The following is an 18,308-nucleotide window of genomic DNA, read 5'->3' on the forward strand; positions in this document are numbered from 1 at the left end:
TAACCTAAAATAATTACTGCATACATATTATGAGGAATTCACATTCAAATAAATAAAATATGTGTAAACTGATCACAAGCAGTGACAAGCACAACTGGACAAAAAACTTTAAAATGATTTCAAAAATCATTCAAATTTCATCCATTCCACATCCTTTCTAGGTATAATTTCTGTCATTTCCTTTACATATAGCTAATTTGATATAAATGATATAATCAATTATAATTTATAACGAGAAACAGTTATGTTTGGCTTTTTTGTGATGTATAATGATTGAAAATTGCACTCAAAACAACAATTTGTAAATTTGGTTTATAGTTATGAGCAATGAGTGTAAGCAGATTTTACATAGACTGCGTCATAGAAGCGAGTTATGTGCTGTTGAAGAAACGAAGCTACGAAGGTAATACTAGTATTAGTAGTATACTTTCAGTTTTAGGCCTAGCTTGGGTAAAAATTTCCTGACCTGAATTTTTCCAAGGGATCCGTTTTCGGATAATGTACGTGAAACCAAATCTTTAAGGCCAGCATCCTCTTCTTCACCCGGTTGAGACATGATGGAGCTGGCAATACCGCCGCAGTAGAATCTTCTTTCTTCTTTTGGAGCTGAGGGAGCTCTGGAGACTCGTCCAAGGTAGCGCCGCAGTAGAAAATAATATATAAACAATTTCGAATCAAATCTTGAATGCAATTGGAACAGACACGGGAGATTTTCAGACAACTGTATGGCCTTTACTAAAATGCGGAGTTGAATTCTAATGACTGAAATTCAATTTGTCCGACAAATTAGTAAAAATTAACAATTACTCAGACATAATATAGCAATTCACGACAGATTTTCTGAATCCACTCCTTCGGTTTTACATTCACAGTAGATAATCAACGGAAAAGTTTTTTTCCTCTCCACTCTATCGTTATAATGTTACGAGAGTTAAGGGGGAGGTATACTTTTTGAAACTCTTTTTTGTTTACGGACGAATCTTTCTGAAACTTCACACATATATGTAAAACCGCAAAAGAATCACATTTTGTTCGTGTAATTTTTCGGAAAAATTTATAGAAAACGTGAAATTCATAGAAAACGGACAAAAAGGGGGTCCTGTAGAAATCCTACTCCTATTAGGGTTTTCAAGCTACAATATTGAGACGCATATCATTCGATGCGTAAAGACCATACAAATCGACTAACGAAGCCCGATTTTTTATTTTTGCCTTAGTTTTTTTTACGCGCATTTTTCTTTTTTTTTCATTTTTCTCATTCCTCCCCCCTTCCCCCCATTTTGAATCCAAACTATGAACAAATCTAAAAAAGGGGCTTCGTTACTCGATAGGTATGGTTTTTACGAATCGAATGGTATATATCTCATTGTTGTAGCTTCCAAACTCTAGGAGGAGTAGGCTTTTCCGTGACAAAAAGTTAAACTTTTCAGGACAGCGCGACAAAGTCCCGGGCGCCTTGAAATAGTCACTCAATGTAGCATAGATACCAAACTACAGGCTTCTGTAGCTTCCTTCCACTCAAGGATGGTAGAAGCGACTTGCAGTACACCTCTCCGTACGAAGCGAGGAGGGTGACTGAGCCTTGATGCCAGAAAGTGTTTGCGAGCGAATTACCTCCCATCTATTTACTGAAGGAACTCCCCCCGCCCCCCCTTAAAGAGCAGCCGTGTACGTATAAATTCACGTACAGGGATCGCAGTGGTATCATTGGAAAGCTCAGAATGTCAGCTTTAAGATGAGGCTAAACGAGTAACTAAAGCGCAACTCAATCAGACACTATATTTAAAATGCTCAGCAGCTAATTACCTTGTATATAATTAGTGAAGGAACTCCCCCCCCCCTTTAAAGAGCCGTCATGTACGTATAAATTCACGTACAGGGATCGCAGTGGTATCATAGTGGTATCGTTGGATAGGGCAGAATGTCAGCTTTAAGATGATACTAAATACCAGAAAAGCCAAATCCGAAAAAAGTATACCTCCCCCTTAAGAATAGAAGTGTCGGTGCTGAAGAAATAGGCCCATGGCCTGTTGCCGATTCTTGTACTTTTCGTGACTTTATTCACAAGGGATCCGGCCTGTGGAACCCGATCTTTCCATAACTGACTATTGATTGAGCTAGCAGCTGGACTTATTGCCTGGACCTTAAGGTGCTAGGCATTTTAAGGCTGAACATATTCATCTGCATAGCTTCATTTAGTCTATTCTTGAAGGCGTTCATACTCGGAATGTCAACGATGCTATCAGGTAGGTTGTTCCACATGTCAGTGACTCGAAGCGAGAAAAAATGTCGCATGGATGTGTTACAACGCAGTTTTTATAGTTTTGAGATTTTCTAGTAGGTAAACGACAACGTGTCAGTATTAACGGAACCGTGTCAGACTGGGCATCAGTGCGCAGTGACGTGCCACAAGGAAGCGTTGTTGGGCCTATTTTGTTAGTTGCTTATATAAACGATTTGCCAGAAGCAGTGTCCAGCGTGTGCTCCATGTATGCCGACGACACAAAAGTTTATAATGCAGTGAAGGATGCGTCAAATAAAGCGCAATTACAAGATGATCTTGACAGTTAAGTTAACTGTGCTGATACGTGGCAGTTGCGGTTTAATGCTGACAAGTGTAAAGTAGTTCACCTCGGGAAGAACAATGAACAGCAAGATTACAGTATGAGAAGACATGGTTGCAACGAGAGAGTAATGATTGAAAAGTCTAGTGTGGAAAAAGATCTCGGAGTTTATGTCGACAAGGAGCTGAAATTTTCTAANCGACACTTGTCAAACTGACAGGGCGATAGTTGCCCTGGCAGCTTTTGTCACATTTTTTAAACAATGGTGTCACTTGAGCTTCTTTCCAGTCAGCCGGCAAGATCCCTTCGTTCGAAGTTTTTTGAAAGAATGACGTCAATGACAGTTGCTAACTCTTTGAGTAATCTGGGGTGGAAGCCATCCGGTCCACATGACTTGTTAGGATTTACAGCGATCAGGCGCTTGAGAACCACTTCTTCTTGTATTTCAAAATTTGTTAATTAGAGCCGACTGGGCGCTCCTCGATAGCTGGAATACTGTTCAAGTCCTCTTCAGTGAATACGCTACTGAAAAACTGATTAAGAACGGTAAGCCTTGCCCACATCAGAGGACATCTTTCGTTGATCTACTTTCAAATCAGAAATACCGCTCTTTATCTTGCACTTCGAGCTAGCGTACAACAAGAAGGCTTTCGTTTTTTTTCATTTCTAGCAATATTTTTTTCGAAGGTTTTTACTGCGGTGCGACAGCTTTCTTGAGCTTGATTTCGAGCTCCTGCGTTTAGGTTATAGTCAGCATCGCTACGAGTCTGTAAATAAAGGTTAAAGAAGTAAAGGTAGCCCCGTGTAAAGGTACACGGGGCTACTAGTTGCGTGTACTAGGCGACGCAACTAAAATTTGTGATGCTTGACGTGTTCAGAGGCAACTAGCTGGTTCATTGCAGGCAGAGCACCTCGAGTTGTTTTGAAGCAGTCCATTGCTCTCAGTCTCAGTAGCGGCCCGGCCGTCATACCTAGCGTAGTTGCTTCGCTCTCTCTTTCGCCCACTGTAGCGCGCACTGCTGTCGTGCTCTCGTATGCCTCCACCGCGCACACCTTTACTCGACATATCTCATCGTTGCACTGACGCGGGCGCAGTTTCCCTAACACTATACTCGTGTATAGGCTCTCAGCCTGCAAAACTGTAGTAGACGCAACCAATATACGCAACTAATAGCCCCGTGTATAAGCACCTTAACGCTGGCAGGCTTCCTTCTATGTTTTCAGCTTAGCTAGAACTGTACTGTTCATCCACTGAGTTTTTTTTGGCTCCACCAAGCTTGATTTTAGGCACACAAGCATCAACTGCAGACATAACCGTGTCCTTGAGAAATGACCATGACTCAGGAATGTGCAATGTATTGCAATGTAGTGCAATTTATTGCTGGAAATCCAATTCGATTGGGTTTTGCGTGGCCAAATTCCTAACGCGAAGTGAATGCAGCCGATTACAGAATTGCGTCATCGTTTTTTTCCGAAAATGCTCCAGTTGGTGGGCAATCTGTTGCTTTATTTGAGAAGAGTCGCTCTTTACTGTTCTACCATTATAATTTATCTTTCTTCTCTCCAATTATTTTGCACCTCTACTTTTAATTAATATTTCGAGTTCCAACACCACGTTTACTGCATCCATATCGATCCGAAAACGCACACGATTGGAATGCAAATGAAAAACGCACCCGTACGAATTCTCGGTACATTCGATAACATAAACCTGTGAATAACCGGCTGTCTGTCGTCAGAGACTAGAAGGGATGGGTTTCGTTGTGAATTTCTAATATCACTTCTCAAAAAGTGCACCTGCTCCAGAATTGCATTCGAAGCCGCAAGTGGCGGCATGAAAATTTTAATCGTGACTACTGCGCTGAGTCTCTAGATTTAGCCGCTGTAGAGAGATAGGTGCGTTGTGTTAAACTTCTGCGAAAGCAGCCGGCTTCCAAGTCACGATAGAACATTTAGCAACTAATGGAAAATTTGTCCCTTCACGAGGCGTTGAGCCGACGTTAGGCCGGAACTTTTTCCTGAATAAAGTCCCATTTTCCTGAGCACATGTCAACACTTTTAATGTTTATAAACCTCTAGCTATCTTTCAGACGTGGTTGGCCCTTCAAGGCATGGACGGCTATCAAGTGTGGTTGATGCCCCAGGCGTAGTAGGTGTCAGTAGGTGTGGTTTATGCTACCAGCTGTAGTTGACTCCCCCAGGAGTGACTGCTGCCCCCAGCAGTAATTGGCACTCCGGGTGGGATTGATGCCCCCCGGCGAGGTTGGGTTCGCAGGACTCGTCTGGTATTCTGGTGTGGTATTCATCCTGGCAAGGACTCCTTCAAGTCTTGATCTCTTGCCTGGCGTTGCCATCTTCATGTAGTGGTCTCTACTCTTGTGTGGTTACTACCCTAGTGTGGTTTCCACCATGGCGTAGTCTCAACCCTAGCGTGGTGTCCACCCTTGCGTTGTCAGCTCCTTGGCGTGATTAGCGCCTGTTCCTGAAACCCAGCCTAACTCAAGCACCCGAAGCCCCTCAAGTTTTCTGACAATTTTCCCATCAACTCAAACATCACAATAATCTGGCTCTGTTGGGACCTGGAGCTACATAGACACGTCTTTGAAACACCAATAATCACGAAAATAACAAAGTTTCCCTGTTGAATGACTGCCTCTTTCAGATTTCAAGGGATTAATACCAGATATTATATTCGATTGAAAACATTCATGTAAATAACAGCGACCATTTCTATCGCCATGTCTAATTGTGACATGGCGAGTGTGGTGTAAGTTAGTCATATGAACGCCTATAGCCAACCAACAGCAACAACGAGCCTTCCACAAACTTACACGCATGAGTGTTGGACAAATTGTCGAATGCAGTGGCCAGTAAAAGTGTGAGCGTGCGTCTCGGGATTAGTTTTTAAATAAATAAATTTATCAATAACAAAACCCAGGAGCTATGCACTGATGCTCATCCTAAGAAATTTCTTTGTGCCAGTTGTGTTGAAATACTGTCAATTTACTTATTCCACGTATGACCCTAAATCGCTCGGCAGAAATTTCGTACCTATATTAAGGAATGAAATATACAAATGTCAAACATATAAACGTTGCTTTTATTCTAAGAATGCTGTCAATTCGTTTGGATCACCGTGGTTTGATTAGTCATATATGAAAACTTCATGATCCAAATAAAAAAATTCTGGCGGTCTACATTCAAATTTAGGTTTTTCTGTCTGAAAAAAATAATGAAGCTCATTTTATAATTCCTAATTCACCTCAATGAACGCGTACTTCTTTTAAAACTAAATATGTTATAAGAGTCTGAAATTTCTTTTTGCCATTTCGTATTTAGAAGCGACTCTGCTCAAGAACAGTCTTCTTAGCGGATGTTCGTCCAATTCTCTCGATTGCCGCATTGTGCACCGTACTTTATCTGGCTACAACTTCGTGTGGAAACCCTTCAAGGTACGTAGTTAACAAATTCTAGGGTTTTCAACCGTTGTTAATTAATAAAAAATTAAGTATTTCGTATTTATGAGTATTCTGCAGTTTTTTCTCGTTTAAGAAGTTTATAGCTATGACGTCCATTCGTCCACTGCTGCGTGCTGCCTGCATCACGAAACTTCTTGTGCTTAATAAGTTAATTCATAATTCGTTTCGTATTACTTTAGAAAAGTTTCTGCCGGTGCCCAGGTCTGCATAAAAATAGTGGTTTTATTAATACGCCAGTAAATTTTTCATGTGATCTGTATTCATTATAAAAGTGCTCAAAAATGAGTGTGTTGTTTCGTGGCAGCCCCCGTCTTGGGACGGTGGTGCCATTCATAATACCTATTTATCAACTTATTCTTTACTTCTAGTTCTAGGTGCAGACTGCAGTCCATGAGCATGAGGCTTATAGCCATTTAGCTACGTTTTATAATGTTGTTGAAAAATTTCAATGCAGAAATCATCCAAACAAATTTAGTTTTTATGGACAAATAGCCTAATTAGCATTTGCAACTTCTAGCATCACTTTGCCCTTGAATTTTTGAAAATCAGTGGACTAATTCAGGGAAAGATAGAATTTTAAGATTTGAATGTGCATCGTACCACAGATACCTAATGAGAATAAATGAGTTAATGACAAGTACATAGCTAATACATTTATGGGACTGGACCTCTTGAACTAATTTATTAAAACAAAGGCTGCCACTTGCACTTTGCTCCAGATAGGTAGCCTAGTTCTTGACAAGTTGACATGCTGGTTTTCAATATACCTATATAATTATCAATAATACTATTGCACTTGTTGAAAAGGCAGATGGATGATAAATAAAGATATTATCAACTACAAATGCAAATGACTTGATTTTTCTTAGTTGACTTTTGAGTTTTGTCGAGTAGTAAGTAATTATCAAGCCTAATCAAGGTCACCAGCATGATTGTGTGATGTGTGCAATACCTACCTAGGCTACCTAGCCAACCATAAATCTTTGATAAAATTATCAACTACCTAGTAGTGGGAAATTAGAATGCTTGGTACTTTGGTAGCTAGTTGGTACGATGGTGCCAGTGCCTACCTAGTGGCAGTGGATCTATAAATTAATGTTTGCTTCTATGCTGTCATAGATGTTTAATGTTGTAAATTGATTATTGATGTCACTTGAGTAATTGAGTTGCCACAGTATGCTAGGTAGTGAGACAGCACCTGGACTGCCTACTTTCAGTAAGAAAAATTATTTTGTAAAATAATCTAATTTTTCAATGATATTACAATTATGATGAATGATTTAATCTAAAGAAATAGTGAAGTTTTTAAAAATTGTGCTAAAAATGATTTTCAAGCCATAATTCCATATTTCGACTGTTAGGTATATCCAACATCAGCATATTAACAGGCTGAGGGTGCATACTGGTCACGGAAAACCTGGAAAGTCATGGAATTGAATTTTTTATTTACCAGGCCTGGAAAGTCATGGGATTTCATTTTTGGTTATGGAAGTCATGAAATTTGCAAATAAATGAAGAAAAAAAAGGAGCGATTTTTCTGTGCTGCGTGTATTAACCCATTGATGCTGAGCAGTTCCATTTGGAACCAGCAGAACTGAATTCCTAATTTTCTAAGTACTGGTACGCACCCTGATATTAATTGTTGTACAAGGAGTGGCTTATTTGGGGTTAACTTAATTTGACTACCGTAAAATGGGGTAACTTTGACCACTTTTTTTTTTTATTTCGAAACAATTCCGTTTTTTTACTAGATAAGTTAAACTTAAATTGACACGTGCAAAATACAGGTCTATACTTTAGCTTTACTCACCATAAATTGCTGGCTCCTGCCTCTCATAGTTTTGATTTAATTTCAAAAAAAGTGATGGTCTTTGTTACCCCAGCTCTTGGGGTTTCTTTGACCGGGTGGTAAAATAATTTTTTTTTGGTAAAATAACTCCAAATAACTCAAGGTTGTAGTGCATTGTAGTAGAACTCTTCTAGTTACATATGCAAAAGACAGATTTTAGGAAAGTGTCATAGTTTGCAAATGGGGGGCGCTACCCCCCAATGGGGCGAAATGTGACCACCTAATGGCAGCCGTGATGGGGTACCATTGACCGGTTTGGAAATTAAGTTAAAATTACCATATATAAGACTGTAGAGTCTGAAACATAAAGAAAAAAACATTAATAGGTGTATCAAACATAATAGCTCTTTTTCGTGGGTCACATTATTAATTTTTTAACCTATTAGATATGCAAACTTTTTAAATCTTTCTGTTGTGTTACATAGCCTCAGCATTTTAGGCCTTTGATAGCCATTGACAAAATTTTTCCATGTCAAATTGTTTAGGAGTTTTGGGGTTTTTGTTAAAAAAACGAAAAGTGGTCAAAGTTACCCCGACGGTCAAAGTAACCCAAAGTATTTTACGGTACTAAACTGAATTATTAATGCCAAAATATGAATCTTGAAATCCTGTATGTTTTGTAATGTTTTTTCCCCTCTGTGTAACCTGGATAACGGCAAGTGAGGCAACCAATCCCTTAGTTGTTTACAATAGCTGTAAGAAAATATTTAATTAGTAGATGAAATTGACGTTTAATTTACCACTGGCATTTGACAGGTTGGAAAGGTAGTGAACCTTTTAGTCATTGTCTCATAGACAAAGTTGGTGTCAATGAAGATATTGACCTGAAATTGCAAATTCTTCATAGTCTTGTGAATACTTGGGTAAATCTTGGAGTAAAATTTTCTTTTTTCTTGGAGAAAATCTGCCAATATTTTGATTCATGTAGTTAATTGAGTTTTCTCTTGTATGTAGGCAAATATGACTTGCTTGTTGCATCTTGGTCAAGGTGCTTCATTGGAGTTGACACTAAATGCAGTAATTTGAATATCCTCTGAAACAAAAATGCGATTCTCGGTGGTTTGGCTGTTCTATTCTTATGTTCAAATACTAACCTGCTTGAAATTACAGATGGTGAACCACAGGATCAAACACAATCAGAGCAAGACATTCTCTACTCCTAGACGTCCTTTTGAGAAGGCTCGTCTTGACCAGGAACTCAGGGTATGTTCTTAGGATACACTAGTTTTTCTATCTATTGGCTTATTGTACTGCCAATTTTATACATGTATTCTATGTTCAGATATTCATTTTCTTTCATTTGTCAATATTTCATGGCTTTCATGCGCATGTATTTTTTTATTCTATGTATCCACGGTTGTCAATTTTATAACGAAATGAAATTAAGGATGATATACGATCGTATAGGTCCATAATAAAGTCGTGGAGTCAATTGTTCAAGCATTTATTTCATAGATGGAGTTGCAGTAATACAGTCTACATTTGAATTCAAATATTCAAGTTTATGAACGGTACTAAAGTTTTTGGTAATTTCTCTCGAAGTGTCGTCATGCCAAAAAGAAAAATTTGTCATGTTTTTTAGACTGAATCCTGTAGTAAATATATCTTATCATAATTCACTATTAATGTTAGTGAATGTATCTGCTATTTCGGTGCAAGAAATATGGGCCGTCTTGTAAGGAGTTAGCCAAAATGATGACATATTAAGTGCCAAATTGGAAGTACTTTATTTTTAAGATGTTGAATATTTTTCTGCCTTTCTGGGCAGGGTCAGCTCATGAGATACTGAACCTAATCAGAAAGGCTAAATTAACTGCTCTCTGAAAATGATCTTGTGGAACTTGGTTCCACATATTATGATTTGAGTACAATAAATTATGTAAACTACTACATTCTGCCATAGATAACAATGAATTAGGTCTGGGACAGATGAATTTATTAGCAGCCAGCAACCCTTTCCTTATGAGAGTTCAAGCGTAAAATTGCCGATTATAATTAGGTTTGCAGATGTAAATTAATGAGTTTCTGTGCAATCAGCTCGTGGGAGAGTTTGGTCTGCGGAATAAGCGTGAGCTCTGGACAGTCAAGATGTTGCTCGCAAAAATCAGGAAATCTGCCCGTGAACTGCTCACCCTAGATGAGAAAGACTCGAGACGTCTTTTCCAGGGTAAGTTTTCTTCAGTGTCTGGTACTAAAAGTTTTCTGGACAATCATAAAAAATAGAGCATAAAACAATTGTGTTGCATAATGATATGCAATGAATTTATGGGATTGTTCTGCTATAAATGTACAGTACCATCTATCTACTGTGAAATTTTCAGAGTTGAGAAAGGTATGGAATATTCCTCAATTTATGCGTCGCGTTTTAGGTAATGCGCTGCTGCGCCGTCTGGTCCGTATGGGTGTCCTGGAGGAGAGCCGCATGAAGTTAGATTATGTGCTGGGTCTGAAGCCCGAGGACTTCTTGGAGCGTCGCCTCCAGACGCAGGTCTTCAAACTCGGACTCGCCAAGTCAATCCATCACTCGCGAGTGCTCATTCGCCAGGGTCACATCAGGTAAGACTCTAGTCTATTCACTCAAAGCCTTGGAGAAATGATCTGTAAAATGCTGAAGGCACAAGAATGAGTACTACTTTATTAGTCGAGTGAAGAAAAATTTTGTAATTTCTTGGAACTGATATTCACTGATTTGCACTAAATTTCACTTGGAAACGGAAATTTTGAATCTGGGTATAGATTTATATACGTTTGCGAATAACGATGTTGCCAGCTGTCTGGGCAGATGTTTTTTAATTACTAATCTCGATATTTCACGTAGCTTTTATTTTGTATGTCCGCCTGTTGATCGGAGGTTATAGAGCATCCCGTTTTTCCATGAGCATCCTGTTGTTCCATCCATGTGTACTCCATAGTTGAAATTTGAACGTATCTTGCAGCTAAACGATACGGCGTGGTGCGGTTTGCTCATTAAAAGCCATAGACCAATTGACTGAGTATATCCTCGGCAAAGTCTATTGGTGTTGATGTCCTCCATTCAAACAGTGCCATAGACCAATTGACTGAGTATATCTCAGCAAAGTCTATTGGTGACCTGACGTCCTTCATTCAAACAGTGCCGTAGACCAATTGACTGAGTATATCTCAGCAAAGTCTATTGGTGACCTGACGTCCTTCATTTAAACAGTGCCGTAGACCAATTGACCGAGTATATCTCGGCTAAGTCTATTGGTGACCTGACGTCCAATACTCGAAAATGGCTGCATATCAATTGCCCGGGTATCAGCAACGTCTATTGGTAAATAGCGTTACGTGTGCCATTCATACTGTCATGAGGCCAAATGACTTAAAATATGCACTTAGCAGAGAAGCACGCCAGTAGCTAACACACATTTATTCTGCCATCAGGGTGCGGAAACAGCTTGTCAACATCCCGTCGTTCATCGTTCGCCTGGACTCGCGCAAGCACATCAACTTCTCGCTGCGTAGCCCATATGGAGGCGGCCGTCCTGGCCGCGTCAAGAGGATGAACCTCAAGAAGAAGGCTGATGGTGGCGGAAAGGACGAGGAGGAAGAAGCCGGAGAGTAAGATTGAATAAATCATGCCGGGAACTTGGACGTATTATTTGTCCTTTTTTTAATTTCTTAACCCTTTTAGCCTTGGGCGTAAGGTTCATCTCCCGTTGAAATCGTAGGATTTGCTAAATGACGGAAAAGGGAGTTATAAATTTAGTTGCAGTGGCATTAACGTTCTATTTGGGGGCCTCGAATTTGCGGAAAGCCTCAAAATTCCATAAAGAATTTCATTAGAAATTTCCGACATACGCGAGACGGAAAGCTTTAGTGCTTGGATTTAGAATGTAACTAATCAGCCCAGTGGTTAAGTTCAGAGTATCAAGATTGGCGCAGAGAGGCGCGGGTTCGATCACAGCTCTGCGCCAGTTTCTGGTCAGAATCGGCAAGGAGGTTGGGCGGTTAAGCACAGCAGAATTGTAGCAGTGAGTTGCGAGTTCGAGACCTCAAAATGCTGTGAATGTTCTGCGATGTTAAGAATCGGCAACAGGCCTACGGCCTAATAAACGCTTAAACCGCTATAATATAATAATAATAATCGTCAAAAAAGCGTGATGGATAAAGCGTGAGCGTAAAAAGCGTGATGCCTTGTCAGATCATGACAAGGCGCCGGTTTCACCACTTGTGGAAGGGACGATACAATATATTTATGGAAGCGTTGCTTGCGAGTAATGCCTAATGGTTTTGAACAGTGCTGTAGAATTACTCCCTCTGGAATAAAGATGTCGTTAGTGATGTTCGTAAGATAAATGGGACTAATTGGGCAGTCACTCGGCTTCATACGTATGAAAATGATCTGTGACTGGTCAATGTACACCGGAGACGAAAATGGAATGCAATGGAAAAATTATTAGAATGGAAATAAAAGGAATAATTACCCCCTCGACTGAGAGGATTGAAAGTAAGGAGAAAAAAGGTTGAAATGAAATGGTACTAGTGTGTTGATTATTTTTACCGTTTATATAGTGGGGTTAGTGAGCCCTATAAATCACTGCTCTGACGAGCATTATACGGTTTTTAGTGGTGACCCGTGAAGTGTCTACGTTGTTTCTGCTGATTGGTGAACACTGTGGCATTTTCGGTAACGGCCTTTCGATAAGACGAGTTAACATAAGCTCTCAGGCCCAACGATCATCCTTGTGGCTGTCCTGTGGCTTTCAGTCCACCCAACGTGGACACCTTGAAAAGAAGAAGAAGATAAGACGAGTTTGAAGGAGATGCAGCTTCATCGGACAATGACAATATAATATTCAAGACAGCCTCAAAACGGACTACATAAATAATATTCAAGCTGGATTTGGAACAAAGTCCTAATGAACTGTCGAGTTTTCTGCCTAAAAGATTGAAGCTTTGTCAAAATATGCTCGCACAATGAATATCACCTGCAACAGCGATGAATAATATAATTGATTCACTAAAAAGTTTCATTGCGGACTTGCAATTATCCGCCGCGTTCGGTGAATTTCTTATTCGCCTCAAGATAAGCATTTCAGCATTCAAGTTTTGCACTGCAATTGAAATTTTAGGTAGAAAAATTACGCAGCAAATAGTGATAGAAAGCGCGATTGTAGACCTTTGAGACTTGAGAGAACTGTTTGTAAAGGTCTATAAGAAATTTTGAACTAAGACAGACTAGTCTCTAGAGAAATTGATATTGATACCATTTGGCATTTGGCTAACTTGTCCCTAGTTTTCTATCTATCCTATGAGACATAAATCTGTCCAGTTCTTTGTTGGCTTTCAAGAATAAACCCTAATAAATGAATTTAAAACCACAAATAAGCCCAATCTGTTTTTGCTATCAAATTCCATGGCTCCTTGCTGTTGCACATGTGGAATATGTAATTACGGGAGCACTGCTATAGCCCAAAAATTTGACTCTTAAATCAGCCCAAGACAAGAGCCAATGCCAACCCTCTACATGCAATAGAAATAGTCAGCCAAACACCTATGCAGCTGTTCTTACTTGCCTCATCTCACCACACCAGCTTGAAACAAGCAATGCCTCAGCGGGCTCAGCCCACAAGCTAATACTCCAAACGGATTACGCCCAATAGCTCCTACACGGGCTACACCAATGATTTAAGCACATACCATCACTTCTTACAAATGCCGTAAGGCGTAAGCCTCAGGATCCTCAGGGCGCAGAGTGCATCAGACTGCCATAAATGGGAACGGCCCCGTGGCCCCTGCACGGCTGCACCAGACTGTCACATCACCTTGCCGCTTGCCCACTTTGCAGGCGTAAGCCCAGCCCTTACGTTCACCAGCATCATCTTCCTCCACACTTATCCCATTCTCTCCACCTTTCTGCAAAAGGGTTAGGTTAGGTTAGAATTCTTCTGCAAGCTGGTACTGAAAGGAGGGGGAACAGGGCCAGGGGGAAGCGGTACATTGCTGCGGTAGCTGCTGTAAGCATCAAGGTTTAGCCTCCAGAATAATGGACAGGCAAGGGAATAGCCTCTAGAAGAACAGACAGGCTGGAGAGGTAGCTGTGCACTGATAGGTGATAGCTCTGTGGCGCAGGGCATTCTTTATCAAAAGTGGTGAAGGGGCGAGGCTGCATGTGCATGGAATAGAAATATTTTGGGGTTTAGCATGTGGGTTATGGCCATTGTTTTGGTGGCTTGCAGCTCATTGGCTTGCTGGTTTACACTTTACATCCATGAAGGGATTTAGTCCCTGTGGCTTTCAGCAAGTATATAATCATCTTGGCTAATTTGCTCTGCAGCATGCTCGCGCACAGACATTCGAGCCGCGAGATTTCATACCTACTGAAATTATATGATATTAGAGCCGCGATATTTCAGACAAAAATAGGACTTTTCCAGACTAGATCCGCAGGGCGCAGAGTGCATCAGACTGCCATAAATGGGAACGGCCCCGCGGCCCCGGACTGTCACATCACCATATGATCACCTTGCCCACTTTGCAGGCATAAGCCCAGCCCTTACGTTCACCAGCATCATCTTCCTCCGACCTCCACACTTATCCCATTCTCTCCACCTTTCTGCAAAAGTGTTAGCTTAGGTTAGGTTAGAATTCTTCTGCAAGCTGGTACCAAAAGGAGGGGGAGCAGGGCCAGGGGGTAAGGGGTAGCTGCTGTAAGCATCGAGCCTCGAGGTTTAGCCTCCTTAAGAATGGACAGGCAAGGGAATAGCCTCTAGAAGAATGGACAGGCTGGAGAGGTAGCTGTGCACTGATAGCTCTGTGGTGCAGGGCATTCTTTATCAAAAGTGGTGAAGGAGCGAGGCTGCATGTGCATGGAATATAAATATTTTGGGGTTTAGCATATGGGTTATGGCCATTGTTTTGGTGGCTTGCAGCTCATTGGCTTGCTGGTTTACACTTTACATCCATGAAGGGATTTAGTCCCTGTGGCTTTCAGCAAGTATATAATCATCTTGGCTAATTTGCTCTGCAGCATGCTCGCGCACAGGGTGAAGTATGAAAATTATGCTGGTATTGGGCAATGCTGGACTATTTCAGTTGTCCCGTAATTACAGCTTGCAGGGCAATTTACAAAAACTTGCTGATTTCAAAGCTAAATAAAAAATTATATGCATTTAACAGTTAACACTTCTAAAGAATACAGTGTCTCCTATGTTACACATCTACAATGAATTTCAAATTTCATTTCCATGTATTAATAAAAATTAATTTTTATTTTTTTTTAATATTAGGGTAAACGCGGTATATTCCGACACATTAAGGACGCATCGAGAAATGAAAAACTATAAAAAAAACCGTATGCGTTACGTAAGTTCTGTTGCCTTCNGCGAGCGAGATGCATTCATATTTTACCAAATCTTCAGCCTAAAAATGCACGACAATCGTAATGAGTGTTGCTTGATAATGCCTTGGATGTTTATTTATATATGCAAGTCGGGAGTTCTAAATTCTCCCAATCATTCGGGTAACTTTGTAAAATATGCCTCCGACATGCGGCAGCATCTGAAGAACACAGTTAACTGTCTCAATAAATTTATATTTTGAAAAGATCATCAAAAACTTGTCCAACTGAAAACTAATTCGTTCAGTACTCTAGCGTGCTTACGCATTGTGGAACACTTGTGGACTCTCAACCCGCGCAGAAAATTTCAATGTTCTTTCCTCAAATATTATAAATATCAAATAAATTATTACTCAAACAAACTCCATATAATACTTCTTGCAAAATGATCCAACTTATTTAGCAAAGGTCAACAAACCTTGATTTTTTCGCCTTCGATCTCGACTGTCTTGATCATGAAGTCGACTCCTATGGTGGCTCCTTGGCCGGGGGGAAACAGGCCCTGCGCAGCGAGGAGATTCATCGTACCGTATACATGATATGAAGAGTTCACCAAGGCACAGCGACCAAATTAGTCGTTCAAATAATATGATATTGTCATCAAGACCTACAATATTCATAGTGAAACATCTGTCTCTTATACACATCTAGATGTGTATAAGAGACAGTCGATAGCCCTCGCAAAGAGCTATAAAATGAGCCTAAACTTGTTTATGAAATGTTTCATCGTAAGAAGTTATTAACAAAAAACGCTCAAAACCGTCCTGAGTAGCCCCGGTTGACGGTATTTTCTCTGAAATATTGTCTCTAGTATCATAATTTCAGTAGGTATTAAATCTTTCGGCTCTAATGTGATGTATTTTTGTTTGATTGAAAAAAATTACAATTTGCACTCTGCAAACATGTTGTTTCATAAAATTTGCAATTTCTGCAATTTGCAATACTTTGACAATCCAGCCAAAATATCCTGCACAATATAATAACAACAAGTCAATCAAAAATGTTTCCTTAAAGATTGCGTAGTTGCGGTCATGTCAGGGCAGTCAGACTGCATTTTCACTTGATCAGTCACCACTTAAGTGAAGACAAATGTTAGTATTGACTGTTTTTAGGGTAAAATTAGAGATTAGGGGTAACACCTGCACAGAACTTGATAAAAAGTTTGCGGCTGCTGGCTTGTAAATGGTTTTAATGGCCAAGGTATGGAATTCGTGGCTCAAAAAAATTAAATCACAGCTCAAAGTAATGGAATCACGGCTAGCAAATCCATAAAACCACAGCTCAAAAAATTCAGTCATGGCTCGCCAAGTAGACATATTCCATGCCTGATCTACATCATCTACAAAGGAAGAGGATGACTTCAAGAGTACTGTTAGTAATGAATGAGCACACTCTGCATGCTTCAAATGTTTTAAAATTGAGTTTTATTTCAAGTGTCCCTTATTACCCCGTTCCCAAGGTTAATTCAGGGGGCTTTTATTTTGCATCTGGCACCTTACAGATAGCATATGAAATTTTTTCATAGATTCCATATAATAGCCCTCATAAATACCTTTAAAATGAGAACAAACTCATTTATGAAATGTTTCATGGTTAGAAGTAAGGAAAAACTCTCAAAACCGTCCCTTATTACCACGTTTGATGGTACTTTTTCAAAAATGATAAAGTGGTGTGGCTTTGAATGAAGGCAGACCACAGTGGTGAACATTTAGCCAATATTGTATTTCACACATAATTGCCATGAACAATAATAAATATGTCAAAAGTAATAATGAAGATTTCATACTTGTGCATTTTATTCACAATCCATTTTCTGCTCTGAAAATGGACCACCCTTTACTATTTAAAGTTGAGCATCTCAGTGCAAGAAATGAAAACGGCAATGCATTCTGTCATATAAAGAAAACTACTATTTATTCTAATGAAATTCCACTTTGCTGGAACGCAAAGTTGGTTCATGTAGAATGATAGAAACCTTTAATGTTCAAATTCCATGGCATGAATTTTTAGTTGCAAAATTTCAACAATCTGGTATGCTAATGATACTGATGCCTTTGCTGGTTGAATTCAACATAAAAACAGAAATACAATTTCATAAACAGTTCCACTTGAGTGCATGGCCTATGCTTGGTCAGACAAACCCACAACATTTGTTTAAGATAAAATTATTTTTTCAATTTTTTTAATATTGAAAAAAATTGTTTTTTTAATTTATAAAATCATTTATTTTGAGATTTGATTCATGCATTGTCTCCAACTTTACACATGTGTGCAAAATTTCAGATCGATAAGATAAGTAGAAGTGTGTTAAATTTCGATTACAAGATTTGTAGCAGACAGACAGACAGACAGACAGACCAACAAACAAACAAACAAGAAGTGAAGTTAAAGAGAAGTGTTGTAAAAAACAGAAATACAATTTCATAAACAGTTCCACTTGAGTGCATGGCCTATGCTTGGTCAGACAAACCCACAACATTTGTTTAAGATAGTTTACTCTACCTCTGCATTTTGTCAAATGATGATCCATGTATCACATGCAGATTAGTCCTGAATTTCATTGTGCCACATGTAATATTTTGCATATTAAGCTCCTGGATGAGGGGAAGGGAATATGTGAACAGCCAGGACTGGTATACTGCATAATTCCAGGTGGTCTATAGCTTTTTATTATTCAAAATTTTTCTGTATTTTTATATAATTTTAACATTGATAGCTATTCATCTGTTTTAGGGCTTTGTTGGATTCTTTATTACAATATTTTTTGTAGAGGCCATTGATGGATCCATAAAATCTAGACTACTTTGAAAGCTGAAATCAAGCTTTTACTCCTATTTAGCAGCCAAAAGCCTAAAGATTTCTGCTCGATAAATTGTGTTGTATGGAAATGTCGTTGGAATGGCAAAAGTTTAAACAATGAAACAAAAGTTTGAAACAATGAAATTTCACAGCTCAAAACAAGCATATTTTGGTTTTATTTTGAACCTCATAGCTGTGGAAATTTACAATTGATTGGCTCAAAAAGTAGGTAAAATTATTTATATTCAGCATGT

At 39.4% G+C, this 18,308-nt stretch overlaps 1 protein-coding gene across 1 annotated transcript; it reads left to right on the forward strand.

Annotated features, from left to right (window-relative positions):
- Positions 1-5,912: 5,912 nt before the first annotated feature.
- Positions 5,913-11,501, forward strand: LOC108664917 (40S ribosomal protein S9). The gene is made up of 5 exons (XM_018151614.2): positions 5,913-6,016; positions 9,003-9,095; positions 9,930-10,059; positions 10,262-10,448; positions 11,298-11,501. Exons 2-5 carry the CDS (start codon positions 9,003-9,005, stop codon positions 11,476-11,478), a joined length of 591 nt encoding a protein of 196 aa, XP_018007103.1. The 5' UTR covers positions 5,913-6,016; the 3' UTR covers positions 11,479-11,501.
- The last annotated feature ends 6,807 nt before the right edge of the window (positions 11,502-18,308 follow it).

Source organism: Hyalella azteca, unplaced genomic scaffold (genome assembly GCF_000764305.2).
Source record: "Hyalella azteca isolate HAZT.00-mixed unplaced genomic scaffold, Hazt_2.0.2 contig5287, whole genome shotgun sequence".
In the NCBI taxonomy this organism is placed as follows: domain Eukaryota; kingdom Metazoa; phylum Arthropoda; class Malacostraca; order Amphipoda; family Hyalellidae; genus Hyalella; species Hyalella azteca.